This window comes from Danio rerio, chromosome 25 (assembly GCF_052040795.2).
Source record: "Danio rerio strain M-AB ecotype USA chromosome 25, GRCz13ab, whole genome shotgun sequence".
NCBI lineage: Eukaryota > Metazoa > Chordata > Actinopteri > Cypriniformes > Danionidae > Danio > Danio rerio.
Window position 1 is genome coordinate 32755079 of NC_141045.1, and position 15868 is coordinate 32770946.

A 15868-nucleotide genomic window follows, 5' to 3' on the forward strand; every position below is an offset into this window, starting at 1 on the left:
AGGTACGTGTCGGAGCAGGGTTGGAACTAAACTGTGCAGGGCTTCGACCCTCCAGGAATTGAGTTTGACACCCCTGCCCTAAACAATTGGAAAGGGGCTTCATCGGAGAATATGACTGTGCCCCAGTCCTTAGCAGTCCATTCACAAAACTTTTTGCAGAAGATTAATCTGTCCCTGATGTTTTTGTTTTTGGAAAGAAGTGGCTTCTTTGCTGCCTTTCTTGACACCAGGCCATCTTCCAAAAGTCTTCGTCTCACTGTGCGTGCAGATGCGCTCACACCTACCTGCTGCCATTCCTGAGCAAGCTTTGCACTGGTGGCATTCCCGCATCTGAAATCCTCTTTAGGAGACAATCCTGGCACTTGCTGGACTTTCTTGGATGCCCTAAAGCCTTCTTAACAAGAATTGAACCTCTTTCCTTGAAGTTTTTGATGATCCTATAAATTGTTGATTTAGGTGTAATCTTAGTAGCCACAACATCCTTGCCTGTGATGGCTGCACACTTTTCTTTGCAGGTCACCATGGTTAACAATGGAAGAACAATGATTTCAAGCATCACCCTCCTTTTAACAAGTCAAGTCTGCCATTCTAACCCAATCAGCCTGACATAATGATCTCCAGCCTTGTGCTCGTCAACATTCTCACCTGAGTTAACAAGACGATTACTGAAATGATCTCAGCAGGTCCTTTAATGACAGCAATGAAATGCAGTGGAAAGGTTTTTTTTTTTTTTTTTCAGGATTAAGTTCATTTTAATGGCAACGAAGGAGTATGCAATTCATCTGATCACTTATCATAACATTCTGGGGTATATGTAAATTGCTATTATAAAAACTTAAGCAGCAACTTTTCAAATTTTAAATATTGGCCATCACTGTAGGGGATCATCTGTTAGTATCTAGCCTGGAGCGCCATCTGGTGTACCTTTGAAGCTAAGAAGGAAACAAATGATGAATTATTGGATGAATCTACAAGGGCAGGAAATAAATAGTAATCCAGCAAAAAGAGTTCTTATTCCGAGTTGGGAATATGGAAAAAACAAAACCGTTTTTGGAAGAGAAAGCATGGAAGTAGCTTAGGAGATGGAATTAATTGATAAAGGTTTAAACAAAGCAGTACCAATAGCAACACCACCACCATGGTTATATCCTTTAGGATTAGTTGATTTGGATTTACTGGACAATAGTCAGGACTATATAAACATTGCTAATATTTCAGGAATAATTGAAGATAAAATTATGACAAAATATAAAGAATGTACTGAAGTATACACAGATGGGTCAGTAAATTTGGAGTCGGGCAGAACAGGGTTTGGTGTATTTGTACCAAAATTAGACATATCAATTAAGAAAAGAACAGATTACCTAACAATATATACAGTAGAGCTGATGGCTATGCTGTGCTGTATTGGACAGAGGAAAGTGGCTTAAAGAAAGTGGTTATATGTGTATATGAAGTGTTTTTTTATTTTTGTTATTTTATTGAAAGCGAAAACGTCTTTACGTGTAGCAAAACGGCTCAATTAGCGAGTCACATGTTTACATTTGATGTTAATCGACTATTTGAAAAATGTAAATCACTTGTCGATTCCATAATCAGAATATTGTCAATAGTTGTATTGCTGTCGTCCATGTAGATGCGAAAATCAAAATCTCAAAGCGCAAATTCGTGAAAAAGTTTGCACCCGTTGCATTCGAATTCAGGGAGGTTTGCAGCTTTAGCCTTCGTTTGTTCTCAATAAAATGGAGGGGAAAAAAACATAAGGTGTCCGACTTTTATTTTTCAGTGCATAACATTAGTTATTTCTTTTAAAATACAATCTGACAGCTAAAGTTCTGTCAAAGATCTTTAAAATTGCCATCAATATATGTGATAATAAAGGTCGTTATTTGATCTTTACATGGTAATATTGTTATTCTGAATCACAGTTAATTGTCTTGTCATTTTTTTTTTTTTTTACAGTTCTGAGTGCTTGGTTTTCCCTTTGCCTTGACGTATGAGTTCTGGAAGAGTCTTGGTCATGAACTCGTAGTGTTTGTGCTTAAGGTTTTTCCCAGGTTTCTGTTGCAGTCCGATGGCAAGATACTCATTCTCATTTTCATATTCTGGCCAGTGTGTCAGACCCGGACCATTGGGAGACCTGATGATGGAAAAAATGCCAATATTAGACTTTCAAACAACCTACTGGTCATCACATTCACTAGCGATGGCAACACAAAATGGTTTTGGTATTATTGTTAATTCGTAAAGACGTACAGTGAAAAATTAGCTACGTTTACAGTTGACATTATTGCATATGGATTTATTGGGCATTCTTTTTCAGACATTATGGGGATTATGGGGAGTATTTAAAACAACTTTGATTAGTTCTTAAAGCACTATTTAACACCTGAAAAGCAAGTTTTAATGGGATAGTTCACCCAAAAATGAACATTTGTCATTTAGTCAGCCTTCATTTGTTTCAAACCTGTTTGAGTTTCTTCTGTTGAACGCAAAACAAGATATTCTGAAGAATGTTGGAAAAAACTGCGACTGACTTTGATGGTATTTTTTGTTGTTCCTGCTATGGATGTCATTGGTTGTTTTTTCTAACATTAGCCCCTTTCACACATACAGACCTTTCCGGAAAATTACCGGCAATTTTCCAGAAAGGTGTGTATATGTGAAGAGGCCCTTTGTGAAAATACCGGTAAATTTGTTCCAGCAATTTTCTGAAAAGAGAAGTTGTAACATTACTGGTGTTTTCAAGGAAGATTGCCGGAAAGAGCGCGTTGACTTCTAGCCAATCAGAACATTCAGACGCATTCACGTCCGAGCGGTTTATGAAGATAAAAGCCTTTGAATATTTTTCCAGAAACGTTTAGCTGCTAGATGTTAGTCAGATAATGTTTCTATGTTCTTTCTTAATGCCAACTGTGTAAAAAATTATCGATAAGATGCTTATGAAAAGCTGTTGTTTGTTTACCTTCAAACTTTTCTTCCTTCAGTTGGATATAATACAATTCTGGGAGTCCCCCCCCCATCAAGTCCAATTGTCTTTCCATTCTATTGAAATTTTAGCAAAGCACTGTGTTTAAACCTGCAATTGTTTATTGCTGCTGTTGTAATTATGGATTTCATTCCAAATACTATGTGATTTTCACTGTTTAGCTCAATTTAACGAATTTTAATTGAGCATTTTTTCAAGCTTCTCTTCACTATTTATCTATATGACAACTTCGACATGTGTGCTGTTCTTTCATTTTAAAGTGTTGTTTTTTTATTGAAAGCGAAAACATTACCCTTTATGTGAAGCAAAACGGCTCAATTAGCGAGTCACATGTTTACATTTGATGTTATTCGACTATTTGAAAAATGTAAATCACTTGTCGATTCCATAATCAGAATATTGTCAATAGTAGTATTGCTGTCGTCCATGTAGATGCGGAAATCAAAATCTTAAAGAGCAAACTCGTTTCTATGTTCCTTCTTAATGCCACCTGTTTAAAACCTTATCGATAAGATGCTTATGATCAGCCATTGTTTGTTTACCTTCAAGCTCTGATTCCTTCAGTTGCTTGGCGCGTCGCACTTGCACATAAAGCAGCCGATGAGCACCAGCACTAACATATTATGTACATCTCGACATGCGAAAGTGTTTCTCTACATGTTTTTTTGGAGTTGTTCACAATACTCATCCATCCATTGAGTTTGTAATGAAGTCAAATGTTTACAAATACAAGCGCAGCCGTTTAGAGCTTATTTCTGGTTAATGATGTCAGAATTTACCGGTATTTTGGAATAGATGTGTAAATGGTCTTTTCTGGGAAAATTACGTAACATCTGTGCCTGTGTGAACAGCGCTTTTTTTAAATCACCGGTAAAGTCATTCTGGTCATTTTCCGGATATTTACCGGTATCACTGTGTGAAAGGGGCTATTGTTCAGAATGTCTTGTTTTGTGTTCAATAGAAACTCTTGAATGCGAATAAATAGTGAGGAAATGTTCAACTATCCATTTAAAACTTTGTGAGTGTAATCTCAGAATTGTGATTTTTACACAACTGCAAGTTATGAACTCAAAATTGCAAGTTGACATCTCTCAGTTCTGAATTTCTTCTCTAAAATTGCAACTTTATATTGCATGGTTTAATTCTAAAGAGTGTATAAAATTGAGATTTTATAAAATCTTTGGTCACACTTTATTTTGATGGTCAAGTTACATAGCATCTACCTGCCAACTAATTCTCATTAGATTATAAGTAGACTGTTTGGTTGGGGTTAGGGTTAGTGTAAGTTGACATTTACTTACAAAGTTTCTTATAGATAGTTAAATGTCTGTTGAATATCAGTATCAACAGATATTAAGCAGATAGTCTACTAATACTCAAATGGACCATCAAAATAAAGTGTTACTGAATCTTTTGTTTTTAATTTGTCATTAGATTCACTCACAGAACTTTTCTATCAGAACGTTATGGGATTATGCTAATTTTCTCAGTTTACCATATCTGGCCAATAATCCACTCATAGTGACAAAAGAAATATTTTACCCATTGTGTGCAAAGTTCCCCCAGTAGGCCATCACAGTCCTGCAGAGCTCGTTTTCTTCTTCTGTGAAAGGAGCTGAAGAGATACAAACATTCAATGATCAGTCGCTGCTCATTTCTGTTTGATTTTAGAATTTATTTTTTTCAGTCTAATGTAAAGAAAACATCCAAAACAGACTTGTATATCTGCAAGCTTAAATTATAGACAGTATTTTCAGAATTATATAATGATGAAGAAATTCGCCAAATTCCCTCAATAAAAAAAATTCTCAACTTCAAAAAAAAATTTTAATTCTGAAAACTTTTAAATTCCAAAGTCGCCGCAATTCAGAGTAACTTTTTACATGTTAGTATCAGTAAATAAATATTACTTACATTTAGAAGATGTAAATACCCCCATTTAGCCACTTTTCAAATCTTCTGACCAATCAAATTCTCTCAAGAATCTGACATGCCCCGCCCCCTTCAATACCCTATTGCGAAATGCACTTAAGTTCAACCACTCTCATTGGCAGAGCTGTGACAAAAACAAAATACTATTGGCTGTTTACATATTTTTAAAGAGGGAGGGGCTACTATATGTCCCACCCTTTCTTCATATTCCAGGTCAAATTATTATTATTTTTTTTATTCTTTATAAGTGTTTGTGTCTGCAAACTTAAATTATAAGCAGTAATTTATTAGATATGGAGTGATAAAAAGAGATTTTCCAAACTCAGTAAAAACCAACTCTTCGACTCCATGTAAAAAAACTCAAAAAATCTGGAAGATTGGTCATGTCTGTGTTAATTCAAAATAACGTGTTTTAGATTAAAGTATCTTTATGCAGGTCTTAAGGATATCAAAATGTAACCAAATTTGCATTTAAAAGATTTATGCAGTCAGTCGCTTTTCAGATACTCTGACCAATTGATGCTCTCCAGTATCTGACATGCTCCGCCCCCTCCAATACACTATTCAATTCAATTCAATTCAGCTTTATTTGTATAGCGCTTTTACAATGTAGATTGTGTCAAAGCAGCTTCACATAAATGGTCATAGTAACTGGAACAGTGTAGTTCAGTTTTACTATTACAAAATGCATTTAAGTTCAACCACTCTCACTGGCAGAGCGGTGACAAAAACAAAATGCTACTGGTTGTTTATTTTTATTTTTTTAAAGAGGGAGGGGCTACTACATGTCCCACCCTGTCTTCATATTTCAGTTCTAATTACAAACCAGAGTTTAATTTTCATTGTTTATTTTAAAAATTGTGTCTGCAAACAAATAAGCCGTATTTTATTAATTATGGAGTGATAAAAATAGACTACCCAAATTCCCTCACTAAAAAACATTTTTAAAAACTTCATCGTGAATTCAAAATAATATAATTTTTTAGATGTAAGTATCTTTAAGTAAATCTTTAAGGGTATAAAAATGAAACTTTAAATGATATAAATATCCCCCGCTTGTAGTTTGCCACTTTTCAAATCTTCCGACCAATTAAAGGGCACTTAGGTTACCCCTTTTTTTCAGAGTTAATATGAGTCTTTTGTGTCTCCAGAATGTGTCTGTAAAGTTTCAGCCCAAAACACCTATCAGATTTTTTTATACATTTTATTGAATTCTATATAATACATTTTTGCACCAGGAAACAGTTTTTGTGTACTGCGCCTTTAAGGCTAGTCTTCCCCGCCCACTGTTTCTACATGCCTTAATCTCCTCCCTTGGCTGCGTCAGACAACAGACAGGCTTAAAGGAAGAAGATCTCACGTAACGTTTGTGAGAAATGCAACTGTAAGAACTTTACCAATGAGTATTTGATGCATTTATTGAGTTGCATTGATGAGTCACACAAAATGTCGTTACAAAGTTCACGCACACACACAAAGATAAACAAGTGGGAGGGGCAACTACATGTCCCACCCTGTCTTCATATTTCAGTTCTAACTAATTATTTATTTTTATTCTTTATCATTTTTTTGTGTATGCAAACTAAAAATAAGCAGTATTTTATTAATTATGGAATATTAAAAAAGAGATTTCCCAAATTCCCTCACTAAAAACCGACTCTTTGACTCCACCATGTCAAAACTATGGAGACCCGGTAGAGACTTGATGGCGTTCCCTCGCAAAGATGTTTTGCGTTCCCCCACAAAACTGTTGTTCGACAAACACGTCAGTTCACACATGACAACCCTTCTATTTTTGCCAGGATTCTCCCATATTTTACCATTATATCCTACTATTAGGTATTTTCCCATATTTCTCTCATATTTTTATTCTTGAAAGCATGTCAAAATTACTATAAAAATGTCTGAATTCATTTTCTTTCCGTTAAAGCTGTGCGTCGATCAGCCCCCCTCATATGCAACCTCTGAATCAGAGAATGCATGTATAAGCGCTGACTGACCCCCAGATCAGCTGTACATGCCATTTAAAGAGGAGCTAAAGTGCAGGACAATTTGGGATTCGGGTGTGTGTTTAAACAGACAAATACACTTAGTAATATGTAAACATGCCCGGACGCCCTGCGAATTTTATTTTAAACACAACTAATTTCCTTTTAAATGAGCACAACCAGTTAAAGTATGCTTTTGTTATACATCAGTGTGTTCGTAAAGTGACACCTCTGTTATCAAACAGACATTTTTATATTCACTTCAACATGCTTTCGAGATTAAAAATATGAGAGAAATATTGAAAAATAACTAAAAATAGGATATGATGGTAAAATATGGCAGAATCACGGCAAAAAAAGGAGGGTTGTCATGTATAAAGAGAAGTGTTTGTCGAACAACAGTTTTGCGAGGAAATGCAAAACTTCTTTACGTGGGAACGCAAAAAAATTCGAAAAAATATGTTTACCCATCACTCTATTTTTTCTCCCACCCATTTTTTTTTCTCCACCATCACGTCCCTTCCGGGTCTCCGTACAAAATGAAACAGTTTTGTAAACTCAGAAAACTCAAATTAGAAAGTCATCGTGAAATCAAAATGACGATTTTTAAACACAAGTATCTTTAAGTCTTATGTCGAGTCATCAAGCAGATCGCTCGGCTCGTCTGTGTTTGAGCTCAGTAAACAGCGGTGGGTGAACTGATGACCTTCTCGGCCAATCACAAGCATTTCTGTTGAGCACGTGAACACAATGGCAAGTCAGCGCTGTTTTAAGAAAGCCATCAACACTGCCTTAAACGTAAGTGGGATATTTAGGGTTTTTCTTTTAATTCAGTACCGTTGTCACATTCACCAGCGAACAATCACCAGATGTCGCTGGTAAACACACACACACACACACACACACACACACACTTAGGACTACAAATCTGCTGATAAACTACATATTCAGTCATGCCACACACACACACATCTCCTCCAAGTCTCCACAGATTAGACTCCCACAGCTGATCCTGCTTCAAGACTGATTACACACAGTATTTAAGCAGCACACACTGACAATTCTATAAACCTGCACGTGGATCCAAACTTCTGTTGTTGGTGTCACTTCCCCGAGGTTACAATCGTGACAAGTCTAAGAATCAGTTTATTAACTCGAGTTTGATAAATGGCATCTAAAACGTGTGTTTGGGAAAGAAAACGTTAGCTAACTACTGCCATTTCTCTTAACTTAGCTGAAAATGAGCTCTGACATCCCTTTTATTTTCACCATTCATTCAGAACGGACCTTTTGGTGACGGCAGTGGAATAATACATTTGTGTCACTTTATCTTCGCTGATAAGATATACAGCCAAGTACACAACGTTCCTACGCAACTCCAAACGATACTTCCTGGTTTCTTCCCACCACAGCCTCGACTTGGCGGCTGCGTGAAATCAGTCTATAGCAGGAAAAAACTATGGCTAATGTCCAGTGCCACTAAAGCCTCCTTTGTGTTAAAGTTACATAAGATAAAAAGAAACTTAAATAGGTTTGAAAAAGGTGGAAAATGACGCCAGATTTTTAAATTTTTGTGTGAACTATCCCTTTAACCCCAGCCAAAGACCGGAGGACCAAACCAAGAGCATGTTTACACAACAATGTACTAAATATTGAATAGTTTTTCTGTTGCATTTGGAAAACAAAACATGTATTAAATAGCTATGTTTCCATCCACCTATTTGTATGCGCATTTTGTATATGCGCATAAAAAAAACGGTTGAGGTAAACGACATGATGCGCATACATTTTGAAAATGCGCATAAAAATCTTATGCGCATAACTGAGAAGGATAAACTTTTTATTCCATTAGATGCGCATAAACTGCGAAGGAAACTGCACAAACTCCAGTATGCGCATAAAAAAAAAGTCATGTGATTTTGCTAAAAGAGATCATGCGATGATAAAATGTGTGAATGGAAAAACCGTCAGGCTGAGCACACTGTAAAACATCTGAAATGTTGTTTTGGTCATTAGGAAACGCCTTAAAGAATATCCAAATGTAACCAAATTTGCCTTTAAAAGATATAAATATTCCCAGCTTTCAGTTTGCCACTTTTCAAAACTTTCGACTAATCGATAGTGATGTGACGTTGTGCGCCGAGGCTTCGAAGCATGTATCAAAAAAACGATACATCTCGCAGTGAAGCAGTGTACCGGAGCTTGATTCGTTTTGCCATCATCACGTGATCAGTGACGTCCGAAGCTTCATTTTTGCATATCCGCAAAAGTATCAATCTCATGGCGTCCTTCTAGAACACTCGCCTCCCATACAGGAATCGCTGGTTCGATCCCCGCTTGGAGCAAGACTAATTGTATTATGATAGACTTTTGATTACCTTGGATTTCACAGTCATCAGTTGTGTAATGTAATATATCTTGTGTAAAAACTACAGTAATTGAGTAATTTGTTTATATTGCTGTTGTTGTATTACTACAGTACATGAATAAGTTGGTCAGTAGTGAACATTTGACATTATGGCAACACAGTGCTTTCCCACACTTTAACCAGAAGAGGTCCTCATCGAGCTCTGATTTAGAAAGCTTCAAGTAACGAACCTTTTTCCGATACAATTGAGTCGAGCGCTTCACTGGTTCAGAAAGCTTCATTTCACCATCACTACTAATCGAATGCTCTCTAGTATCTGATATGCCCCGCCCGTTCAATGCATCATACCATTTAATGCGCTTAAGTTCCGCTCTCACTGGCAGAGCGGTGACAAAACAAAACACTAATGGCTGTTTTGGCTATTGGCTGTTTTTTTTTAAAGGGGGAGGGGCTACTTTATGTCCCACCCAGTCTTCATGTTTCAGTACAATTTATGTCATCCAACAATAATGGTGATAAATATTTCCCCGTGTCCCAGCAGTGTCCTGTGTGCTTGTGATGATGGGGTTTACCGCTTATTCTGAGATGGGCTTTAGCGAAGCAGGTGCCCTGGATGAAGTAGAGGTCATCAGCGTGGTCCACACCCACGAAGCTAGGCCTCTTCTTCTGGAGGAAGCTGGGCGGATGCTGGAGCTCATACAGATACACTGGAGCTCCTGTGCCTACAGGAAAACACAGCTCTTACTCTTCCACCTGCATTCAGCTACTCTAGTTAAAATGATTGAGGAGCTAAGAGATATGATGTGAACATAAGAAGAACGAGTTAACATGAAGGCTTAGAATTACACTGTAAATGTATTGTGCGAGGTGATACGGTGGCTCAGTGGTTAGCACTGTCATCTCACAGCATAAAGGTCGCTGGTTCGAGTCCCGGTTGGGACAGATGGGGTCTCTGTGTGGAGTTTGCATGTTCTCCCCTTGTTAGCATGGGTTTCGTCCGGGTGCTCCGGTTTCCCCCACAGTTCAAAGACATGCGCTAGAGGTGAATTAAATAAACTAAATTGGCTGTAGTGTATGAGTGTGTGAATGAGCGTGTATGGATGTTTCAGAGTAAAGATTTCTATTATATACATTTATAATGTAATGCGACCAACAAATAATGTAACTATGACTAACATGAAGGTTCATCAAACTACATAACATGTCAATTTTAATGCATTTATGAATGTAGAAAGAATCATTTAAATATGACCATGTTAAAAAATAAGTTAATTTAAATAAAAAATCTATTTCGTTATCTCAAAATTGAAGGTCAGTAAGCTACGGATTAATATTTTTCCCTATAATCTGAAATAAATGTGTTATTTGTGTGTTATAATCCCAGTTGCAGTGATCTGGTGTACATTAATGATCTCCTCTCACCGCTGTGGTGTTTTGCCAGTTGCAGGGCAGGGATGTTAAACAGCACGTCTCCCATCATCTCCCGATAAACTTCACGGATTTCAATGGGGTCGTGTGCGTCGCCCAGATATTCCTTCGCCACCAGATCAATGATCCATCGATCCTTGGGCTGATAATAAAAGTGAGAGCAGATTCAGAATAGAGATGTTCAAATAAACTCTGGAAAGGTGTACTGTAAAGGATGTCTTACATCAGGATATGTGAGCGTCAAGGCTTCAGCGATTTGCTCTCTTTTCAACCCATTCATCCATTCAGGACCCAAGAAATACTGTGGCAAAAAACAATAATAATAAATCAATCACATGAATTTACCGTCAATGCATGTAAACTTCAGTTAAAGTGGCATAAAAGTGGACAGAACAATAATAATATTAAATATTAAATATACAGATGAAGTCAGAATTATTAGCCCCCCCTTTGATTTAATTGTCTTTTTAAATTATTTCCTAAATTATGTTTAACAGAGCGAAGACATTTTCACAGTTTGTCTAATAATATTTGTTCTTCTGGAAAAAGTCTTCTTTGTTTTATTTCGGCTACAATAAATGCAATTTTAAATTTTTTTAAAAACATTTTTGGACAGTATTATTAGCCACTTTAAGGTATTTTTTTTCTCTTGTACAGCAGGGATTCCCAAACTTTTTTATTGTGGGACCCACCTAGGCAAGTAATTAAATCTCCAGACCCACCATAATATTTTAAAATGGAAAAATGGGTAAAAAAAAAGTATATATTCAAAGCAGTCAAAAATATATGGTGTGTGGCTTTTTGGATTTTGCGAATTGATATGCACAAAATGAGGCTCGAAGTGCTTTTTGTGGGATGCTGGCTGTAACTGTGATCATTTTTTGGTTGAAAAAGATACTCTTCTTTTTTTTAGAAGAGAATATGATCAACTTTTGATCAAGCCCTTTAATTATGATCAAGCCCCGTCACATCACAGTCTATTCCACTGCTAGTGTATATTGTCATAAGAAACTAAATAGCTTTTTAATCGACTATCACAAGATGGGAAAACGTCAGATAAATATGCCAATGCAATTAACGTTATTGCTGAATAGATCTAATATTTACACATTTGCTTGAGGAAGGAATGATAGGGGTAGTTACATTACTATTACTATTTTCCATAACATCTATGCCCTTCCATAACATTAGCTGACGTTAAAACTAACAGATAGCACTATAGCTATTTATTGATTATCAATCTGTCAATGTTGGGATGTAAAAAATATTGGACAACAAATAGCTTCAAATGATAGAATACATAGCAAACATTAGAAAATATTGACAATAAAATAAAAGGTTTAGCCCATTAAAATCAATGGCCTATACAGAAATTAACAATAAAGCTAGAAAATCTATTAAACTTTTAATTGTATTTGCATATTGATTAAAGTTACTATATTTACTAAGTGAAGAGCAGCAAATGAATCTCTCATTGTGTTTTGTTTGATAACAGAGGTGTCAATGTAAGAATGCACAGATCTATAATGAAACATTCAATTACTTTAGTAACTGTTTGTGCTCATTTAAGAGAAAATTAGTTGTGTTTAAAATAAAACACGCAGGACGGAGCCAAAAAAAAAACTGAAAAAAAAAAACGAAAAAGAAATAAGCACTTTTCCGACGGTCCCTTACTGAGAGCTCCACTTGCTGCGAGCTCTCCCAGCTAAACACAGATTGCGAGGGCTCAAACGGAGCAGTGCTCGAAATGTCGAGTGAAAAAAAAGAAAAAGACAGCTGTGAAACATAACCAGCTTTGTCTTTTTGTAGGAAACACACTTTAGATATTTTAAGGGTAAGAGGTTTTTGAGTTATTGCCGTCAATCGTACTGGTTTTGATTCACCGCAATGTAAATATAGCTGCAGCTATGTGACGTTGCGCGACCCACCTTTGTTCACTGTGCGACCCACTAGTGGGTCGCGACCCACAGTTTGAAAACCCCTGGTCTACAGAACAAACCATTGTTATACAATAACTTGCCTACTTACCCTATTCTGCCTAGTTAACCTAATTAACCTAGTTAAGCCTTTAATTGTCACTTTAAGCTGTTTAGAAGTGTCTTGAAAAATATCTAGTCAAATATTATTTACTGTCATCATGGCAAAGATAAAATGAATCAGTTATTAAAGATGAGTTATTAAAACTATTATGTTTAGAAATGTGTGGAAAGAATCTTCTCTCCTTTAAACAGAATTTGGGGGAAAAAAATTACGGGTGCTAATAATTGAGGGGGGCTAATAATTCTGACTTCAACTGTGTGTGAAAAGCTAGTGAAAGAATACTAACAATTTTATGTTTTTTAAATTATATTTTAAGGCACTCATATACAGTTGAAGTCAGAATTATAAGCCCCCCAATTTCTGTTTAATGGAGGGAAGATTGTTTCAACACATTTTTAAGCATAATAGTTTTAAAATCCTATTTCTAATAACTTATTTATTTTATCTTTGCCACGATGACAGTAAATAATATTTTACTTGATATTTTTCAAGACACTTCTATACAGCCTAAAGTGACATTTAAAGGCTTAACTAGGTTAATAAGGTGAACTAGGCAGGTTAATTAGGCAAGTTATTCTATAACGATGGTTTGTTCTGTAGACTATCGAAAAAAAAAAAAAAAGCTTAAATGGGGTTATAAATTTGTTCACAAAAATAGTTTTTAAAAAATTCAAAACTGCTTTTATTCTAGCCAAAATAAAACAAATAAGACTTTTTCTAAAAGAAAAAATATTATCAGACATACTGTGAAAATTTCCTAGCTCTTTTAAATACCATTTGGGAAATATTTAAAATAGAATAAAAAAATCAAAAGGGGGCTTCAACTGTATAAATAACATTTATAAATAAATATAATATACACTATAACGATGGCGACGCAGTGGTGCAGTAGGTAGTACTGTTGACTCACAGCAAGAGGTCGCTGGGTCGCTGGTTCGATCCTCGGCTCAGTTAGCATTTCTGTGTGGAGTTTTCTGTGTGGAGTTTGCATGTTCTCCCTGCATTCGCGTGGGTTTTCTCCGGGTGCTCCGGTTTCCCCACAGTCCAAAGACATGCGGTACATGTGAATTGGGTAGGCTAAATTGTCCGTAGTGTATGAGTGTGTGTATGAATGTGTTTGTGGATGTTTCCCAGAGATGGGTTGCGGCTGGAAGGGTATCCGCTGCGTAAAAAATGTGCTGGATAAGTTGGCGGTTCATTCCGCTGTTGCGACCCCAGATTAATAAAGGGACTAAGCTGACAAGAAAATTAATGAATGAATGAATATACTATAACGATGCAGTGGCAGTAGTAGGTAGTTCTGTCGGCTCACAGCAAGAAGGTCACTGGTTCGAGCATCGGCTGGGTCAGTTGACTTTCTGTGTGGAGTTTGCATGTTCTCCCTGCGTTCGCGTGGTTTTCCAGGTGCTCCAGTTTCCCCCACAGTCCAAAGACATGTGGTACAGGTGAATTGCATAGGCTAAATTGTCCGTAGTGTATGAGCGTGAATGAGAGTATATGGATGTTTCCCAGAGATGGGTTGCAGCTGGAAGGGCATCCACCACATAGAACGTATGCTGGATAAGTTGGCGGTTACTTTCGCTGTGGTGACCCCAGACTAATAAAGGGACTAAGCCGAAAAGAAAATGAATGAATGAATGAAAATATACTATAAATAAATAAACAATATTTGGCTCTTCAATTTAGTTAAAAAATAGATTTAAATAAATGCAAAAATTTAAAAATATATACTAATTAAGAGTATTAAAAAATAACACTTGTATCCATTTGAATATAATATACTTACTTCAGCCAACAAGAAGCCAAACTCATCATTGTTAATGCCGTTGATGAGAGGAACTTTACTAAACTCTTGTTTCTCAACAATCTCCTCGATGGGTTTGGGAAGGAAATAAGAATCTACAGCAACGGAGAAGTGCATCATCTGGAACTGCAAACACAATGCAAACATTCACACAATTAATTGCTAACATCAATCACAGGAAATACACAAATAGTACATGTATTCGTGCTAAACATTATAAGTACACTTCACTAGACTTATAGTGCACATACGGTCCAAAAATGACAATTAGGCATGGGCCGGTATAAGATTCTGACGGTATGATAACCTTGGACAAAACTATCGCGGTATTGTGATTACTGCTCAAAAATAAGTTCTTTTTAAAGAACTGGTTATCTGGTTAAAACGCAACTTTTTTTCACCCATTAAACACAATATATTTTACCTTAAAAAACATTTCAAATATTTTGGACAAGTAGTTTTTGATGTGGAGGCAACGGTGTAGGTTTGCACTTGACATTGGTGGCGATATTTAATGCTGCTATTATTTATGTAACTGTTATATATATATATATATATATATATATATATATATATATATATATATATATATATATATATATATATATATATATATATATATTTACACAATACAATTTATTCAATTTTTGGCCTGTAGCCAAGGGGAGTCCTGGTGGTTCGAAAGACCAAAAGTTGGATTATTATTATCATTAAGTTTAAATTTTTTTATTATTTAAATGGTTAAATTCTGACTAAGGAAAGTTGAAAGTGCTGGCCAGTTGGTATTTGTCTGTAGGCTTCAGTGTTTAATTTAAACCAAGTTTTAACAGATTTCTAAAAAAAAAAAAAAAAGTAATGATAGATTCATTGTAAAAGATTGATAGATTCATTGTATTTTAAAAATAAGCATAATTTCACATTTTTTATTTAAATTATTTATTTTTATTTTCATATTTTTTATTTATTTTTTATTTTTATTTTCATTATTTATATAACTGCAATATAAAACTTAGATTAAATACACATTTGTAAATAACCCTTAAAATAGTATGGTAAGCAATGTGACAGAATGGTTGGAAATATTATTTGGTACATCAAAAAGTGTGGTTATGATAATCATCCGACAAAAATTTGTTCTTAAAATGCAATATTTATACCTCATAATTAAATAGAAAATGAGGAAATTAACTGCAAGAAGATTTAGTTTTTCCGAAAAAAAAAAAAGGCACAGCCAATCAAAATGTGCATATGCGTTTTGGGGGTGGGGGTACTGGATATTATAGCTTTCTGCATGTCTAGGTTAGGGCAAAGCAGTGGCG

General features: G+C 35.7%; 1 protein-coding gene across 2 annotated transcripts in view; it reads right to left on the reverse strand.

Annotated features, from left to right (window-relative positions):
- Positions 1 to 1760: 1760 nt before the first annotated feature.
- The window catches only part of ces2b (carboxylesterase 2b), a 65732-nt gene continuing 51624 nt past the window's right edge, over positions 1761 to 15868 (reverse strand). For both annotated transcript variants that reach the window (XM_087312410.1, XM_087312411.1), the window contains exons 32-37: positions 14532 to 14675; positions 10929 to 11006; positions 10700 to 10847; positions 9850 to 9999; positions 4532 to 4604; positions 1761 to 2140 (exon numbers count right to left, since the gene is read on the reverse strand). In XM_087312410.1, coding sequence (XP_087168536.1) covers positions 1957 to 2140; positions 4532 to 4604; positions 9850 to 9999; positions 10700 to 10847; positions 10929 to 11006; positions 14532 to 14675 — 777 coding nt within the window. In that variant the 3' untranslated portion in view covers positions 1761 to 1956. The remainder of the gene's footprint in view (positions 2141 to 4531; positions 4605 to 9849; positions 10000 to 10699; positions 10848 to 10928; positions 11007 to 14531; positions 14676 to 15868) is intronic.